The 18,313-nt window shown below is 39.9% G+C and overlaps 3 protein-coding genes across 7 annotated transcripts; all 3 read right to left on the bottom strand.

Moving 5' to 3' along the window:
• Window positions 1-340: 340 nt before the first annotated feature.
• Window positions 341-3,211, bottom strand: LOC105689776 (putative inorganic phosphate cotransporter). Its single transcript, XM_012407053.3, has 3 exons — window positions 2,830-3,211; window positions 2,261-2,481; window positions 341-2,169 (listed from the first exon to the last, which is right to left on the bottom strand). The coding sequence occupies exons 1-3, from the start codon at window positions 2,852-2,854 to the stop codon at window positions 940-942; spliced, it is 1,476 nt and encodes a 491-aa protein (XP_012262476.2). The 5' UTR covers window positions 2,855-3,211; the 3' UTR covers window positions 341-939.
• A 624-nt stretch (window positions 3,212-3,835) lies between these two features.
• Window positions 3,836-17,964, bottom strand: LOC105689744 (putative inorganic phosphate cotransporter). Of its 4 annotated transcripts, none has more exons than XM_012407014.3 (3): window positions 17,167-17,964; window positions 5,805-6,025; window positions 3,836-5,709 (listed from the first exon to the last, which is right to left on the bottom strand). In XM_012407014.3, exons 1-3 carry the CDS (start codon window positions 17,288-17,290, stop codon window positions 4,471-4,473), a joined length of 1,584 nt encoding a protein of 527 aa, XP_012262437.2. In that variant the 5' UTR covers window positions 17,291-17,964; the 3' UTR covers window positions 3,836-4,470. The 4 variants fall into 4 exon arrangements, with proteins under 4 accessions (XP_012262437.2, XP_012262453.2, XP_012262428.2 ...); XM_012407030.3 differs by lacking the exon at window positions 17,167-17,964 and adding an exon at window positions 6,427-6,929; XM_012407005.3 differs by lacking the exons at window positions 3,836-5,709; window positions 5,805-6,025 and adding exons at window positions 10,108-12,800; window positions 12,880-13,094 and having other exon boundaries at window positions 17,167-17,920.
• LOC110117238 (putative inorganic phosphate cotransporter) lies at window positions 6,877-9,050 on the bottom strand. Of its 2 annotated transcripts, none has more exons than XM_020854786.2 (2): window positions 8,588-9,050; window positions 6,877-8,503 (listed from the first exon to the last, which is right to left on the bottom strand). In XM_020854786.2, the coding sequence occupies exons 1-2, from the start codon at window positions 8,813-8,815 to the stop codon at window positions 7,244-7,246; spliced, it is 1,488 nt and encodes a 495-aa protein (XP_020710445.2). In that variant the 5' UTR covers window positions 8,816-9,050; the 3' UTR covers window positions 6,877-7,243. The 2 variants fall into 2 exon arrangements, with proteins under 2 accessions (XP_020710445.2, XP_048508611.1); XM_048652654.1 differs by having other exon boundaries at window positions 8,574-8,716.
• Window positions 17,965-18,313: the final 349 nt, after the last annotated feature.

The following is an 18,313-nucleotide window of genomic DNA, read 5'->3' as shown; positions in this document are numbered from 1 at the left end:
TTATATGATTAATCCTCTTGTCTTCATATCGTCTCATGTTTTGAGGTGTGCTTCAATGTTGTATTACGACAGATGACAATCGACTTTGATGACTGTGATAAAAGTAGATAGCAGACGTATCATCGTGGAAGTAGAGAAGCAAAGATTATCCGGCTGTAATTACACCGAAGGCACATGCAGCAGAGTCTTTGAACAACGAGAACAATTGAGATCTGGATATTTTGGCTCCGAAATTATTCTCACCATTGAGACCCGATCGTTGATGATCGAAGGTCGACCGTGGAAAAATAATGTACAAAAGCCAATCCTGAATCGAAAAAAATCAAATTGAATCAAAAAGTTGGCAGTCTTCTTGTAATATATTTGTAACATATGATGCGGATACATTTCACGTCGTACAGTTAACAGATACATATGGTAATCTTACGAGCTATTCGTTTGTGAATTTATTTTTTATGCATTTTTTCGTCTACTGCAAATCCCACGCATATAAGAAGCAGAATTTGCGAGATATCTCGTCGACTAACTACACGAACTTTGCGCGTGATTTTCAACTGTGATTCGACACACCGTTACGTGATTTTTATACGACTTGGGAGATATCCTTTGCGAAGATTTCAAATTTTATACGGTCAGCTCATGTTTATTGCCAATAACGTTCCGCACGTGCGTTACCTACGACTTGTTGCAACCACTTCTGCAGAACGTTCGTGACGTACGTTACCGTTACAAGATTCATGGCCAAAAATTACGTGGAAAATTTTCGCGACATTATCGAAAGTCTGGAGCTTCGACATGTCCGGATAAAAAATACTAATAACACTTATAAATAATTAAACTGAGGAAATGATATGTGGCTGCGATATTACGAGGGGAGGTAGCTATTTACAGTGATAAGCCATCAATGATGAATTTGATAAAACTAATGATCGCATTCGACTAGCTATCTGATTGCGTGGTGATCGTCGTGACAGCTGCAGCTGCTTTATGTTTCTTGTTATCCCTAGTTTCCCGAACCCATTCCGGATCGTCCCAATATTGCACGTCGCCACTCGCGTAGAACAGGTAGAATGCATTCGTCACCGTAAATACACCGAATACGATCCAGAACACCAGCCTCCACTCTCCGACCGTCTCGTTGGGCGTCAAAATTCCGACTATGTAGGGTGTCAAAATACCCGAGATCGCACCTATTCCACTGACAACCGCCATCACCGTGCCGGAATAATTTATCGTTAGATCCAATGAGTTTACTCTCATGCCTGGGTAGTAGGTGCCCATCAATCCCATTCCAACTGTCATCAATATCACAACGTTCGTTTTGTCACATCCGGCGTAAGAGGCTGCGATTATGAAAACTGCCGGACCCATCGATCCTCCGGTTGTGAATAATTTTCTCACGTTAGCTATGGACATTTTTCCGGAATTTATCAGCCAATCGGCGATCGGAGACGACGCTATACTGACCAGCCACATGGCGAGGTACGGAAGAGCGGATAGAAGACCGTTAGATTTTATGGAAAAGTGTAGGACGTTGCTCATGTACAACGGAAGGTCGGTCACGATTGTGAGCAATCCCCAATCGTGGCCGATCTGAGCTACTACCAATGCCCATACAGGCGCCGATTTCAGAATGGGTTTCCAAGGTGCGGGCGGTAATTTTTTGTGAGCGTGTTCGTACGTGGATTCCTTCAGGTACTTTCTCTCCTTCTCGGATATGAACGGATGACTGTCCGGGTCGCTGTAGCAGACGATCGCGAATATGAGGGTCCAGGCGACGCCTACCGATCCGAAAAAGTAGAACACCGATCTCCAGCCGTACAAATCGAGAAGGATGCCGGATATCGAGCTTGCGTACACGGTCCCCAATTGAGCACCGGCGAACACCATCGACCCCATCCTCGACCTTTCGGTGGGCGGCGTCCACTGCGCGAGCATGAAATTCAAGGCCGGGAAAGTCGTACCTTCCCCCAGTCCCATCAAAATTCTGAGGACCACAAGGGCGGTCGAACCTCCCCATGTAATCACTATAGGGGTGAGAAGTGTGAAAATTGCCGTTGAAAAGATTCCCAAAGCCAGGACGTATTTTCCTCCAAATCTTTCCGAGAGGTAACCACCGGGGACATGGGTCACCACGTAACCCCAGTAGAATGCGGAAAGGATCACTCCCTGCGGAAGAAAAGAACCGATGTTTGTTTATCTGATTATTGTTATTTTGCGTTCAGCGTTTACGCAGCGAATTGAGCTAGGTGATTTTTACCTGTACGGTTTCGTCCCAATCGAACTCTCCGTTACCGCTAGCCGACGTCGTTGTCTGATTGTTAGCTGGACACAAAGTTAGGTCGATTTTTCCTTCGCTGTGATCTTCATCTCTCACCATTTCGGTTATGGCCAATGACAGACAATTCCTCATCGCGTACGCGTTCACTATCCCTAAAAATCCCATCAGCGCGAATACCCATCTTTGGCGAATCGGGCCACCTGCGAAAAATTCGTTACAATTCGCTGAAGTTTTTGCTTGGTGCCGAGCAAAACCGTTCTACTTTTATCCTCGTATTTATTGGATTTCGTTTGAACTTTTCATAAAATTTGTATCGTTTACGATCACATGTTTTCTGAACATCTAGTACCACTTATCTAACTCATTATCGCATTGTATGGTACAAGCAAACAGGCAAACAGCTGAAGAAACTGAAGAAACAGGGAAAATCACCTGTTACACGTACATCTTGGTGGTAACAAGAATTTCTTAAGTTCTCTCAAATTTTCTTTATCGCATTATACAGCTTTGATTTTTTAATTTATTGTTAAAAATGTTACGAAACTTACAGCATACTCTCAAAGATGACAACATCGTACTTTCTGTGGTTATTTTTTATACTTCGGTTCGCATTGAACTAGCTTTGATATTTTTATTACAGTTGTTGTTGTTGTCGTTGTTATTATTATTCTGATTATTCTAATTATTATAACTATTATTATTATTAGTATGATTATTATTCTTCTCCATAAACTATAATGCAGCGAGTCGAATGACAGAGAAAATACTTGTCGGTTGAAAAATAAAATTAAATAATTCAAAGAGAAGAAAGAATAAAAATGAAGGAACTGCTTTGTGGAATTATTTATTGAACGCGACTCGTGGATGATTTATCATTTAGTTTGCGTGCAATTTTCCGATGCTCGTTAGTTTTCACCTGCCACGTTCCAACTGAGCAACTGACTCCTCCACCATTAAATTTATGACTTTATAGTACACCGGTTGTTCGTCGATAATACGTAATCCGTTATCAGCTATGTTTTAAACGGTCGTATCGGATTAATCCGAATTCACACACATGTGTGCACCATGTCGCGGAATTTGCTCGGCATGTATTCAAAACAGGATACTTGGAATTGTGACGTACTCGATTTGTTTTGAGAGATAATTGAAAGGAAGGCGAGACCGTTACCAACGATATCTGTGAGCCATCGTTTCGCCTTTGCAGCAAAATCAAAAGGGACGAGAAACAGCCGACACCCGTCCGACCGCGAGGGGTGGGTTCCCGAGGTCCTCGGAATAACGAAAAGGATCTCATCGTTCGCTTCAGAACGAATAGAAACTCATAGATTTCTCAAAATGTCCTGTTGGTAACGAACGAGATTTTTGATCGATTTTGTCTAGACGGTTTTCACCGAAATACCTTGTACTATCTGCATTGGTGAATGGAATATCACTGATATTGAACCTCAAATCAGATCGACAAGGTGGATCGAATACTCATTCGACCACCTGTTAATTGGAATCCACTTGTGCGAACCTGAGGAAAGGGAAGAAAGCGTTTCCGATAAGAACTTTTTTGTTTTCAAATCAATTATTTATTTCAGTTCTGCGATTTCCCATCCGGAAATTAATCCTGCTTGGGAACGCGATGCGTGCCAATGATCTAGTTTTATTAATGGTTATTCATTTGAGAAAAAAAAAAATGACTCATCAAATATTGTACGGTAATTGATGATCGACCGCCAAAAGTTGGTATCACGATTTTTTTAATAACAACCAGTGGTGTCGATACTTATCTGCAGATAAAAATCTTAATCCAATAATAATAATTTATGACGTCCTAATGTGATTGTTATGTAAACGTCATATATCGATTTTATCGAATCAAATATATCAAAAGATTAAAATCGTATACAGTTCGAACAGCGTCGTTGGACAAACCCGATCGACGATGACATTAATTAGACCAAATTCACACAGCTAATTATCGATTTATACTTATCACGCGATTAAGATAGAGTCGATTTAATTAAAAACCAATATAATAAAGTATCAATTTAATACTAGTAGATCACAATATAAGTCGTTTAAAAAAAATTGATAATATTACGAGACGCGTGCCTCGAAAAAATTATTTTCACCGCTCAGTTCCGGGCGGTGAATCAAACACATTTGGAGCGACGGAGCTCCGAGAGGAAAGATATGCGTTAATGATCCGGTGAGTTATTTTTCGATACGTGAATTATCCTCTCATTTTTCAATCTCCTCTCTTCCTGTTCCTTGACGATAAATTCTGGGTCGTTCCACGACTGAACGTCCCCGCTAGCTAAGAATACGTATACGATATTGGTTACTACGAACACAACGGCGACGATCCAAAATACAAATCTCCATTCCGACAGAGTTCTATCGGGCGTTAAAATTCCTACCAAATAGGGAGTAACGATTCCAGATAGTGCTCCGACACCGTTAACGATTCCCATCAGAGTACCGGAATAGTTCGGGCTCAAATCCAGCGCGTTTACTTTCATACCGGGATAAAACGTTCCCATCAGAGACATCCCGATTGTGAAGAGAGTTACGACTAGTACCTTATCGCATCCCGCGTACGAAGCCGCTATCAGAAAACAAGCTGGACCAACGGAAGCTATCGTCGTAAAAAGTTTTCTAACGTTTGTTCTCGACATGAAATCCGAATTTATCATCCAGTCGGCGATCCAGGACGATCCGATGCTGACGAACCACATGCAAAGATACGGTAGAGCTGTCAAAAACCCGTTAGCCCTTATCGAAAACTTGAGAACCTCGCTCATGTACTTAGGGAGATCGGTGACCATGGTAAAAAATCCCCAATCGTGTCCGATCTGAGCGGCGACGAGTGCCCAGAGGGGCACAGACGTCAGAATATGCCTCCAGGGTGTGGGAGGTATTTTTCTGTGGGTGTGCTCGTTCATCGCGTCGTGAAGGAATTTCTTCTCTTTTTCAGAAACGAACGGGTGAACGTCCGGGCTACTGTAGCACACGAGTACGAATACCATGAACCAAAGCACCCCCAGCGATCCGAAGACGTAGAAAACCGATCTCCAGCCAACGGACGAGTAGTGGAGGAGCACACCGGACAGCGCGTTTGCGAATACCGTCCCGATTTGGGCCCCGGCAAAAACGAGAGAGCCAATTTTCGATCTTTCGGAGGGCGGCGTCCACTGAGCCAGAAGAGCATTGAGCGCTGGAAATGTCGTTCCCTCTCCCATTCCCATGAAAAAACGTAGCACAATCAGGGCCGTCGCTCCTCCCCAGTCCACCGCCAGTGGTGTAACGAGTGTGAATATTCCCGTCGATAATATTCCGAGCCCCAATGAATACTTTCCACCGAATTTCTCCGCAAGCATACCTCCGGGCATGTGCGTCAACACGTAGCCCCAAAAGAAACTCGACAGAATCAGCCCCTGAATCGTTTGAAAAGTAATATTAACGGTCGATAGCTCAATCTGGAGACAGGTGAGAAAGCAACGAGGAAATATGAAATACTGGTTGTTGTTACCTGAAGAGATTCGTCCCAGTCGTAAGTACCCCCTGAACTGTGAGTAGTAGAGGTCAAGTTGCTCGATGGGCATGTGAAATCTTCAGGTCTCGGGTTACCACGATCCGTTTTATTAACCATTTCTGTAATCGCCAATGACAGACAAGTCCTCATTGTGTATGCGTTTATCAATGCCAGAAACCCCATTACAGCGAAAACCCATCTTTGCTGTACCGGTGCGCCTGAAATTTATTTTTCACTTCGTTTTCGTTTTTTCAATATTCTTTTCTCTTAAGTAGTTTAATAGTACGTGTTCCGTAATTATTTGTCGCTGCGTTTGTTTACGGAATAATAAAATTGAAAAGAAAAAAAAACACTAAAATATATTTTCACAAACTGTTTATATTTTATCTTATCAAAAAAACATTTTGTCCCATAGCCTATAGTCACGCGACTACTTACTATGGTAACGAGATAAGTACGAAAAAATGAGCAATGAAAGGAAAAAAAATCAAAGACCACAAAATTAGAGCAGATATCGAGACTTCGCGCGACTTTGCCGAATTCGATGAAATCTGGATAGGAAGAAAACTTTCAATTTTTGGTTTTTGAAATTTTTCCTTTTTTTTTTTTAGGTACTCACAAAGGGATTTCCAAAAAGACATGGGTAAATAATGGGCACACTGATTTCGAACGAGATGAAATGTGATTATTGAAAATGAAAATTTTAGAGGAATGAATGGAATGAAGAAATTCCGAAATGCCGGATCGTCTGATGCACCTGAATGACGTTAGTGCGACTGATTCTTGCGCTAGAGCTTTGCCTACTTAATGGTCTTATCGGAACCTCCCCGACTATTCTAAAATTGTAGTTGATGAGAGTGTGAGGTGTGTAGACAAAGTGAGTTTTTTAGTTGATACATACCTATACTCTAGGCGTAAAATTTAGAAACATATACAAGTAGAAACGAGATGCCGATTTACGAGAAAATATAACGTCCAAATAAACGTGTGTACCTGATATGCATATTACTACGGTATGTTAATTATTTTGTTTCTTTCATCGAGAATTCTCCGGGAGATTCCGATATTCTGAATTACCATTTCTTTATGGACACGAACAGCTGTTTTTTTTTTTTTTTTTTGAAACAATGAGGCTGCAACGCTTGGCGTAAAAGACCTCGTTTCCGAAAATATTATGAATAAATAAAAAATAGAAATTCTAACAAAAATCCGATGCATAGACCGAACATTCAATAGACGAATGACTCGTTGAGAAATGATGTTTTTATCTTTCGCATGTTGGTTCAGTATATCGAGCAAAAATGAACATTGCGAGACGCACGACTTAATTATTTATGCCCTCGATTGATTCTTATGGACAATAAAGTAAGACTAGAAAAAAGATGAAACAGCGACAACAAAAGAAATGATATTGAAGATAGCGAATTTCAATTTATTCAATGAACGGATAATCTTCTCAACTGATAATTGCTGATTGGAGTCTGTTTGTTATTTGCGTTATTGCACCCTTTGTTGCTTTCCTGATCCAATTTACTTTTTATCAGAAAATCCGGGTCATTCCATTTCTGAACATCTCCGCTCGCGTATAATAAGTAAATTAGATTTGTTATTGCGTAAAAAACGAACACGATCCAAAATACGATCCTCCACTCTTCGGCGGTTTGATCGGGCGTTAAAACGCCGACTACGTACGGTGTCGCTATTCCCGATAAAGCGCCAATTCCATTAGCCAGAGCCAAAATTGTCCCTGAATAATTTGGGCTCAGGTCAAGAGCGTTCACCTTCATTCCGGGATAGACGGTACCATTTGTTGCCATGGCGATGACGAATAAAATTACGACCAAAGTGCGGTTACACCCGGCGTATGATGCCGATATTATAAAAATGGCCGCCCCCATGAAACCTACGGTGGTAAACATACGCCTCACGTTCGTCCTTGACATAAAATCGCGGTTTATCATCCAATCTGCGATCCAGGAAGATAGCATGCTAACTAACCACATGAACAAAGACGGCAGTGCCGACAGAATACCGTTCGCTTTTACGGAGAATTTCAATACGCTGTGCATGTACTTCGGAAGGTCAGAAGTCAGGGTAAAAGTACCCCAATCCTGTCCGACGAAGGCGACGGTCAATGCCCAAAGCGGTATCGATTTGAAAATATGTTTCCACGGTGTGGGAGGTATATTTCTGTGAGTATGAACGCTCATGGAGTCGGTTAGGTATTTTTTCTCTTTCGCCGAAATGAACGGATGCTCGTAGGGGCTGCTGTAGCAAACGAGGGAGAAAACCGTGAACCAGATCACTCCGAGGCTACCGAAAAAGTAGAACACCGACGTCCAACCGTAGGAGTGTATCAGGATACCGGAAAGTGCATTTCCGGTGACGGTACCAGCCACTGTACCGGCGAAAACCAGTGAGCCGATTTTCGATCTTTCGGACGGCGGAGCCCATTGGGCGACGAGATGATTCATCGATGGAAACGTCGTCCCTTCTCCAAGGCCCATTAAAATTCTAAGCACTATCAGAGCGGTCGGGCCACCCCTAGCGACTGCGATCGGTGTGAGTAGAGTGAAGATTGCGGTCGATAGAATACCCAGACCAAGGGTATGCTTGCCGCCAAATTTTTCGGCGAGTAGACCACCCGGTACTTGCGTCAGGACGTAACCCCAGTAGAAACTCGAGAGGATCATACCCTGGCGGAATAATGAAATGTTTTTTTCTATTTCTCTCTCTCATTTCTAATCTCGGCATTTTTATAGTCACTTGAATCTCCTTGCCTGAAGCTTTTCGTCCCAGTCATAAAGAGGCAAGGATGAGCGAGAGGAAGATGACGATGAGGTATCGGACGTTGCGTCGATTGACGTGGTATTCGGAAGGATCGTTGCAACGGAACTGCAGGAATCATCATTAGGATTTGAAGCACCGGTGTTTATAACCATCTCCGTTATCGCAACTGATAAACATACGCGCATCGTATACGCGTTTATCAACGCTAGAAATCCCATTATCGCGAATACCCATCTCTGCTGTATTCGTTCACCTGAATTTTCGTTAATCAGACCAACTATTGCTTTATGAGGCTATCTAGACTAATTGTAAACCACATCATTATACAACCCTCTATCAATGTGGCGCCTGATTATTTTTTCTAATCATCACTTTCCTTCCTCACCGAAATACTAGATGAATTTTCAAGTGTTGCTCTGTAATCAATGTATATACTACTTACAGCAGACTTTCCAAATGTCAATAAAAAACATATCGCTGGTTTTTCGTGTTTTGATTCTCGTCGTTATTCAACTTTGTTTTATTTCTAATCAACTATGCAAGAAATCACTTGGCAATGCCGGCTGGTTCCGACAGTTACTGACTTTTCCACGGGTTCGATGGGACCGTATTTATCCGTTTGATTATTCCAGGATTTTGTAGGCCGAATCTAAAACGTTCGTTTCCACCTCTACCTTATCGTATATTTTTCAAACGAACGAGCTCTGCCATTTGTCAATTGATAGACAATATTGTGGAGGTGACATGAATATTTCAGTTAAACCTTCAAGGATTTCTTATTCCACGGTTAAACGGCGCTGGTATAAAACAATATTATGTATACAGTGACGTGTGCGAGGGAGCTTGTATAGCATTTTAATTCAACAAAATTGAAATTTTTTCGAGATCGTTTTTCATTTTCATTCATTCGCTACGAGAGAACGTTTTTCGAACGATCTTCACGACTCTTATCTACGGGTATTAATTGTTATTGCGCATTTATTTGACGGGAGTATTTTTTTACAGCTAGAAAGATTTTCCGAACAATCTGCAAACACATAAGAATAAGTGCAATTAAACTTTGCGATAGCAATAATTTGATCCATTTTATGTAACTACCATATAAGAAGCAGAAGTATACGCACCATCGGTCGAGATAATAAAACATAATTGATTTCCTGTCGTGATGGGACACAATTTAGATATCGAAACTCAACAACGATCCCACACTTAAGTTATCAATTGAGAAAAAAAAAAAAAAAGGAATTTTTAGTTCAATCTACTTTTAATTATATTGTTTGCACGCGTAGGTATATCGGGACAATGTCGTACGACGCGTGCACTCGTGCTTGACCTCCGAAAAAAAGAGACATTGAACTCTTTTTACGAATTCGTCGAAAATATTGAGTTCAAGGTGCCCATGGTAACTCTAGCGCGACCAGCATTGATCTTGCGATTTTATACATAATTTCAAACGATATACGTACGCGAACATTGCATTAATATACATATAACGTACATATATTTCGCGTACGTCCTTCCTGCAGTTTTTACATAAATTCATACCCATATACCTACGTAACTTGTACGTCATTTGCTCGCGTTATGTATTATTATTGGTATAAGTTTGTTTCATTTGCTTGGAATGCAACTATCGCTTGGCGTACATTCTTTTTGTTGCGATTAAATTTAACTTTAATTACATGCCGACCACCGTGCGAGTCGCATAGGCGAAACGAAAATTGAATTGCGTTGCATGAACATACCCGAACAGGTATACCTCCGGTGTCAATGACGATTGCAGTTTTAATGCGAACAAAAAAATTAAAATGAAAATAGTCGAGAGATAAAGAGAAGCCGAAATAGCTCCGGTCGTTGCATCGAAAGAAAACAACACAAAAAAAAGAGCGCTAATAGCCGTCATCCTGTTCATTAATGGAGGAAAAATATTCAATGCGTATATATAACGTTGCACATCTTACAATACACAATCGGTTAATGACCAGACTACTCTAATATACTATAATAAACTCGTTTTTCCTAATGCTAGCTGTGTATACGTGCGAAAACGTGAAAGAGAACTTATTTTAATTGGTTTCGAATGGCGTTTTGAATGGGACTAGCATCGCATTGCGGCGAGATACTTAATTGAATTGTTTTTTCCAAAGCTATAGAGTTTTGAATTTTAACGTTTCCAAGACCGAGAGACTTGGTAGTAATTTCTTTTTTTTTTTTTTTGTATATTCTGCCGTGTAAACACTTCTCCATTTTTATGTGAGGGAAACTCTCACGTGGTGATATTGATCAACGTACCGATTGTACGATATAAATTAATCGGGTCAGTAATTATTGACAATAGATAATAATTTTTTGTACAACGATTTTCTAATATATTTCGATAAGGTCTTAATAAATACAATGATTTTATACAAATAATTATTATATACCATCCTGCCATGTATAGGATATACACGAATACCTCACAGGTCAATGGGAAATAATAAAACCGACGAAAGGCAGGTGACGATGAACTTGATTGACTAGCGATATAAATTACGTACGGTGAGTTTTTCTCACGGGTGAGATTGAAAATATCTCTTCCATTGATTTTACGAGGATTAATCGATCCGTTTAGGAATCGTGCGAAATAAATATTCAATATTCCTAATCATCGGTGGATGCAGATGCATGTTCGATAGAATTGTTAAGATTAAATCCATCGATTAATTATATGCCGGTGATCGCATACGATAGCTGATGTAGAGAGAGCCTTCGAGAGACGATTTGAGGATTAGAAAAACTGTCGGTTAATTTCAAATTAACTGCGATTCAATAATCCGTTTTCAGAATCCCTCTTCCTTTTTTCATCTTCCTCGCGATACGCGAGAGTTGTTTCTTATTCGCTTAATTGATTAATCGATGAATCATCACGATAGCTATAGCTTAGAAATTTTCTATCTCGAAATCATCGATTCATTTCTTTGGCTTTTCAGTTGGTGGAATTTTTCCCACAGCGTTTTCACCCGCAGCAGCTTTATTCCTGAGCTCTTCTTGTTCTCTCAATAAAAATTCTGGATCATTCCAGTACTGTACGTCGCCGCTAGCCCACACGACGAACGCAACATTCGTGGTGATTAGAACGACGAATATTATCCAAAAGACCGTTCTCCATTCTCCTACCGTCTGATTTGGCGTGAGAATTCCAACGATGTACGGAGTGATGATTCCCGACAGAGCGCCTATACCATTTACTATTCCCATGACCGTTCCCGAATAATTCGGGCTCAAATCCAGCGAGTTTACCCTCATACCGGGGTAATACGCCCCCATAAACGCCATGCCGATGGTGAAGAGAGTGACGACGATCACTCGGTCGCATCCGGCGTACGAGGCTCCCATCAAACAAATCGCCGGAAGTATCGAAGCCACCGATGTGAAAACTTTACGGGCGTTTTTCCTCGACAGAATATCGGTGTTTATCAACCAATCCGCGACCCAAGAGGATCCGAAGCTCACTATCCACATGCAGAGGTAAGGAAGCGCGGAAAGAAACCCGTTGCTTTGTATAGAGAATTTCAATACGCCGCTCATGTACTTCGGGAGATCGGTAACCATTGTGAAAAATCCCCAATCGTGTCCGATCTGTGCGATGATCAGAGCCCACAACGGCTTGGATTTCACCAAGTGTTTCCACGGCGTCGGAGGGATGACCTTGTGAGTGTGCTCGTTCATTGTCTCGTGGAGGTATTTTTTCTCCTTCTCGGAAACGAAGGGATGGTCGCGCGGTGTGCCGTAGCACAAAACCGACCACGCGAGGAACCAGATCACCCCTATTCCCCCGAAAAAGTAGAAAACTATCCTCCAACCGATCGGTGAATTTTGGATCAGCACACCGGACAATCCGTTTCCCACCATCGTTCCGACTTGAGCACCGGCGAAAACCATCGTTCCCAGCTTCGATCTTTCGGAAGGTGGAACCCATTGGGCCAAGAGGACGTTCAACGCCGGAAATGTAACTCCTTCTCCGAGGCCCATTATTATCCTGAGGACTATCAGCCACGTTGCTCCGCCAGCTTCAACGACGATGGGAGTGATCAGAGTGCAAACGGCCGTAGAAAGCATCCCTATGCCAAGGGTCCATTTGCCGCCGAATCTTTCGGCGAGGAGTCCACCGGGAAGATGCGTTATTACGTAACCCCAGAAAAATGAAGAGAGGATCACGCCCTGTGGAATATATTTAGAATAAATTTCGAGGATTACAGACGACAAGAGAAATTGGTAGCTTATTTTCATTTCTCTTTACCTGCAGCGATTCGCTCCATTCGAACGTTCCATGCGCGGTTGAACTCGACGTGGTATTGCTAGACGGACATACCTCTCCGGAAAATTCAACTTCGCCGGTGACTTCGGTCACCATTTCCGTTATAGCTAGCGACAGGCAAATTCTCATTGTAAACGCGTTTACAACGGCGAGAAATCCCATAATCGCCACAACCCATCGCTGTTGAACCGGCGCACCTGGAATTAGGTAAGCAAATTTGTTTTTCCTGTTCGGTTCGATATATGGTGTTCCCCCGGATCACGTGTTCTGCCAGGAGATACACTTCCATTATTTTTTCACAGTCTCTCATCCCTACGAAATCGCGATTCTCTTCTACATCATGTTTATAAACTTGTATTATATTTTTCATTTGATTTACGAGAAGCGAAACTGGAAGATCAGAAAATTTGAATGTATCTAATTTACACAGATCGCTCCGGGCTAGGACCAGTTCACAATATCTCTGTACATGGCGTGTACACACACACACACACGGTGATAAGTAAATATTTCGTGACAATAAATAAATTTATAAGCCTTAATATATATGTACTTACAGCATGATTTCCAAGCTGACAACATTTTTTTAATATCGTTTATAAATACGTTGAACAAATGAAAAATTCAACTATTATTTTTATCCAAATTTATATAATCACGTGTCGTTAAAACGGAGTTGAAAAATTGATTGATTGTTGCATATTTTAAAAAAATCTTCTTCCCAGTTTTCCGCAATGAATCGTCGTTTTCGGTGGGAAAATGTAAGAAGATAAATAAAATCAATAAAAAAAAACAACAATTTTTTTGTTAAAAAAAAAAAATATATATATCCGAACCGCTGCAGCAGCGATTTATCAACTGTACTGCCCCCGATTGATTGCCGCTATCGTTAAAAGGTGCGCCCCACGGTGCAACGCGTTAACAGCTTTTGAACGACTGAGTCCAACGTAGTCTTAATGGCCTTATATTGCTCTCTTTGCTAGGCGATAAAGTTACCTGTTGCTGTGGTCTTCACCCCACCATTCTCACATTTGTACACCTGATCGTCGTCCTCTTGGACTTCGCATCATCCGCGACGCGCGGGAATCCAACGATTATTATAACGTTCGCGATATTCATCTCAATAGCCCATGTGCCACAGACGGACGTTCGCTCGGACAACATTATTCATAGTCTCGTTTCTTCGATTTTCATTTTATGAATTCCGTTCCTTTTACTTTCTTTGAATGAATTATCCAACGGCGGTAATCTATCGGGAATGGATTATTCGAGTGAAAGGGTGTACCGCGCTGCTAATAATTATTATCTATTCTCGGGTTCAGGTAATAGATCGCGACTGTTTGGAACGTACGGGTATGAGGTGTATCATAACTACGAAGCCCACCTACATCAAGAATGACGGATGTATTATTATAAATATATGCGCAAAAATTATTTTACAAAACCAAATATATTCCCATGTATCCCCCACCCTGCCTTGACATACTTGCCTTTCTATTTAGCATGCTGTGGCCGATATAATACTAAATAACCGTGTACAATTATCATAGGCGTGATCTGAAACGGTCGATTTTTCACTCGGTCCTTTCATTTTATACCTATATGCGTATTTATTCGTTTACTTAAACACCCATTAACGCTACTCCATTATATCGTTATTACAATTCAATGTAAAAAACAAACACACAATGAAATGGAATTCTTCGACCGTGGTCGTGAATTCATATCGTGGCAAGATTTCCTGTAGATATCGCTTTTTTTTCTTCTTCTTTTTGTTTTTCGAAAAATATGTAGAAAGAAAACAAAAGTCTACATACGATTTTGATTTCATATATTTTTACACGGGGACAGGAGTATTTTGATTCCGATGATATTTCAGACATCGCATCATAATTATATTCGTGAATATTTAAATAATCGAGAGACAAAGTCGATTGAAAATGCATTTTGAAGGATAAAAGCCGCACGTGCGAATAGGTTGACACTCGTAACAGTGTTGTATCCATATAGTACGTTTAACAACGAGACTTCGGCTGATTTATCGTCGTTGGAAGCTTAACAAATATTATCGTAAAGTATAATAAATCATACCTTTAATACCAATACAAATAATTGCGACGAACGATACGATACGTCTCCTGCTTCGGGACAATAATCGTCGAAAATGCCTAACAAAAGGAAAAAACACAACCAATCTCGCGTATATGTACAAGGATGTGCGATGTAGATGTAGACGAATTCTCAGGTATACATAGAACGAAGCCGAAAAAATATATGGGTATCAAAAGAAGAAATATTTCGACTGTAGGCTCATGTATATGTAATTAATTTGACAATATCGGTTTCATCATCTGCGCGGCATACATAAACGCCAACGGTAAGGAACTGATAAAATACTCACGAGATTAAACAATAAATAAAAATGCCGGGCTCGAGTCTTACACGTATGAATGATTCTTGGAATTTCAATTATATGATCATGCCAGGGAATATTCAAATTAATGTTTTTCCTTTGTAAATAACCACGATTTTCCTCATGATTCCGTCGTACACGTACAGCTATAATTTATACAGGTTTTTAACCACTCTCGTAAACATGTTTGAAAAAATGAAAAGTGAAAAATAAAATGAAATGAAATAAAAAAAACTAAAAGCAATCTATTACGCTCACTCTACCCATCGAGGATAAAATCACATTTGTAATTTTTCGTCTCTTCATACTCCTGACAAATGGATCGCTGACGTACTATTTTCTGTGTGCAGAATATGAGAATAAGAAGCGGTATTGCAGGTAATCATTCTGTATTGAAAATAAAGAGTAGCAGGTTAATGATTATTTCCACGTTTTAGTTTCAATGTTTTCTCCTGTATACCCACAACACTTTTACTATATAATTACTCGATGTTCAAAGCAATGTCGAGCTACCGGATTCTGAATTGAAAGAACAAAATTTATAATTTTTTTCAACAAGATTTCATACCTGACAAAGTGTATACGAAAGATACATAATACCGTAATATACGTATATGTATGTATAATTCACTCTTATCTTTATGTAACTGGCCGTAGCTGTAACTATAGGTACGAAGTGTATTATTATTATTTTGCGGTCACATTTAGATAAATAGCGTTATAAATGCGTAAGTATTCATTTCTGTGTATGTGTATTACATAACTGAATGCACGTAGATTTTAGCTGTTTCAGTTTATTTGAATTGCATCAGTGTTATTATATTTGCTTGATATTTCGTGTTTTACCACGCGTTGAAGTCACCGCGCGTGCAAATTCTCAAACAGTGTACAGCTGTGCCCCATTAACTTTGTATAGATTTTTATTCCAACTAGTGTCTTGATTTTCAGTCGCGTATACGGCGTTCCCAGATAAAGTGTAAATAATCGATAATAATTATATTTGGGATATACACGTTATATTTAGTGAGAGTTTACATAGTCATGCGCCATTTAATCGATCGATTTCGAAATGTCCTCGTTTGATCTCAAAGAGATCGGCACTAATTGGAATTGATTATTTTTTCCAAAGATCATTATTGTTCATTAAGATTGCGGATGTATACATATATATATATTAATGAACTTCACACACATCATGTATATGAGGGAAACGATGATAAAAATAATTCGATAGACAATGATTAATTGAAATTCATCGACGCATGAGACTATGGAAAGTTTTTTTCTATCATCATATTTCAACTTTGTCCAGATAGTTCATTTATATTTTCCGGGTGTCAATTAATCAGCATAGGTACGACAGATTTTTATCCATCCGAAAATGTTCGATAATCGATCATCTATCAATATTGTTAGTTGCGTAAGTTATCAGGGAAATATTTCAAACAAGCTTTGCATCAATTGACTTATTATTTAATATATACGTCCAGTACGTGTGTTCAGACATACATACATATTGAATACTGGACGTACATATTGAAAATGTTCTACCTCCACGCTGGCATTTTATTTCTTATCAGCTGTAATACACTGTAAGGAGCTGATAACCCGCGATAGATAATTCTGAATAAAAATTAAAAAAAATAAAAATAAACATAACGCACACATATAAACACTAGTAATACAGAGTACTCACAATCGATGACAAAATGAAGTTCAATTGACATGTACATTTTCAAAGTAATAACTTTTGTTTTGCAATGAAATTGAATCATGCAGGCGACAATCCTCTTGATCGGCGGCCGAATCACCGAGCAAATATGTAGTTTGAGAAACATTTTATCTTCGACACCTACCTTTGAGGAATTCGCAAATTCGGTCGATTCTTGAGTTTCTTCCTCGATCCAATAGTTTTGGGTCATTTATCCCAATTTTAGGTGTGATCGTTCGGCAGCCTGTTAGAAGCGGCGTTTTCTCCATCGCTACAGGCACTGATTCTTTCGTCACGTACAATATCTGCAGCGATTAAATTTTATAGCCCCGCAATATTCGAATTACAAGCGATAGTGTAAAAATTATTAATGCTTTGTGCACTTTCACCGTACACAAATATATAATGTTTTAAAATATTATTATCAATATTATTAGTATTATAAGTTTTCGGTGTTGAATAATGAGGTTGTTAAATTGAGATCAGAGTTACGCGATCCGATGCACAGAGACGATAAGAAAATAGTTGCGATTACACCGATGTCATGAATACAAGTGCATCAGATTCGTACCGCGGATCAATTATACTCACGCACACCCTATCGATCAAGGTAACCAGATTAATTTTTTATTTATTATTCAGTTATATTGCAACTATTTATCATCCACCACTGCTCGACTACACTCTGCGAAAGCTCTGTAATATATCAGACTATTGAATCGGTTCCGATCAATATTGCTGACAGAGATCATTAGATGGAACATAACGATTTCAATGTATGTAAATACCAGCCGAAGTATTAATTCAAGTGTGACTAGAAGACGAAGAAAAACGAGAATGAGAAAATCTTTGTTTTGAATTTATAAGCTACTGTAACTTTTAAGTGGATGTCTAAACTCGATGCTCGTATACGTCACTCTTGTTGCAGTCTGCCTCGTAGTCAGACGGTTATTATAATTGAGACAATTGTACATTTCATTCGAATGTGAGATTTATTATTTTAATTATCATACTAATTGTGGTTATCAAAAGGAACTACAGCGTAGAGCTGGTTGTGTATATTATCGTGTCGTACACATTGCGGTGATAAGTAATTATAATTATCATTACTCTACGCTCTCCCCGGTACATTGACCACGGAATATGCACAAGACTACAGAGCATGTCGCTTGACAAGATAAAAGATAGCGAAGCGTCCCAGCGATTTTCCATCGAATGGAAAAATTTGCTTGCAAAAATAGAAGATTCTTATAACGTTGCTGATATTTTGCCGATCAAACCTTGGAGAGTAC

The sequence above is a fragment of the Athalia rosae genome, chromosome 3 (assembly GCF_917208135.1).
Source record: "Athalia rosae chromosome 3, iyAthRosa1.1, whole genome shotgun sequence".
NCBI classification, from domain to species: domain Eukaryota; kingdom Metazoa; phylum Arthropoda; class Insecta; order Hymenoptera; family Athaliidae; genus Athalia; species Athalia rosae.
This window is presented reverse-complemented; position numbering and strand designations above follow the sequence as displayed.

Coding starts and splice junctions, on each gene's coding strand:
- LOC105689776 (XM_012407053.3), bottom strand. CDS start 2,854: ATGTTGTCATCTTTGAGAGTATGCT. Junction 2,482..2,829: donor GTCATCTTTGAGAGTATGCT/GTAAGTTTCGTA, acceptor AATTTTTCGCAG/GTGGCCCGATTCGCCAAAGA. Junction 2,170..2,260: donor ATTGGGACGAAACCGTACAG/GTAAAAATCACC, acceptor TTTCTTCCGCAG/GGAGTGATCCTTTCCGCATT.
- LOC110117238 (XM_020854786.2), bottom strand. CDS start 8,815: ATGGGATTTCTAGCGTTGATAAACGCGTATACGATGCGCGTATGTTTA. Junction 8,504..8,587: donor ACTGGGACGAAAAGCTTCAG/GCAAGGAGATTC, acceptor TTATTCCGCCAG/GGTATGATCCTCTCGAGTTT.
- LOC105689744 (XM_012407005.3), bottom strand. CDS start 17,290: ATGGAGAAAACGCCGCTTCTAACAGGCTGCCGAACGATCACACCTAAA. Junction 13,095..17,166: donor AATTTGCGAATTCCTCAAAG/GTAGGTGTCGAA, acceptor ACCTAATTCCAG/GTGCGCCGGTTCAACAGCGA. Junction 12,801..12,879: donor AATGGAGCGAATCGCTGCAG/GTAAAGAGAAAT, acceptor TATATTCCACAG/GGCGTGATCCTCTCTTCATT.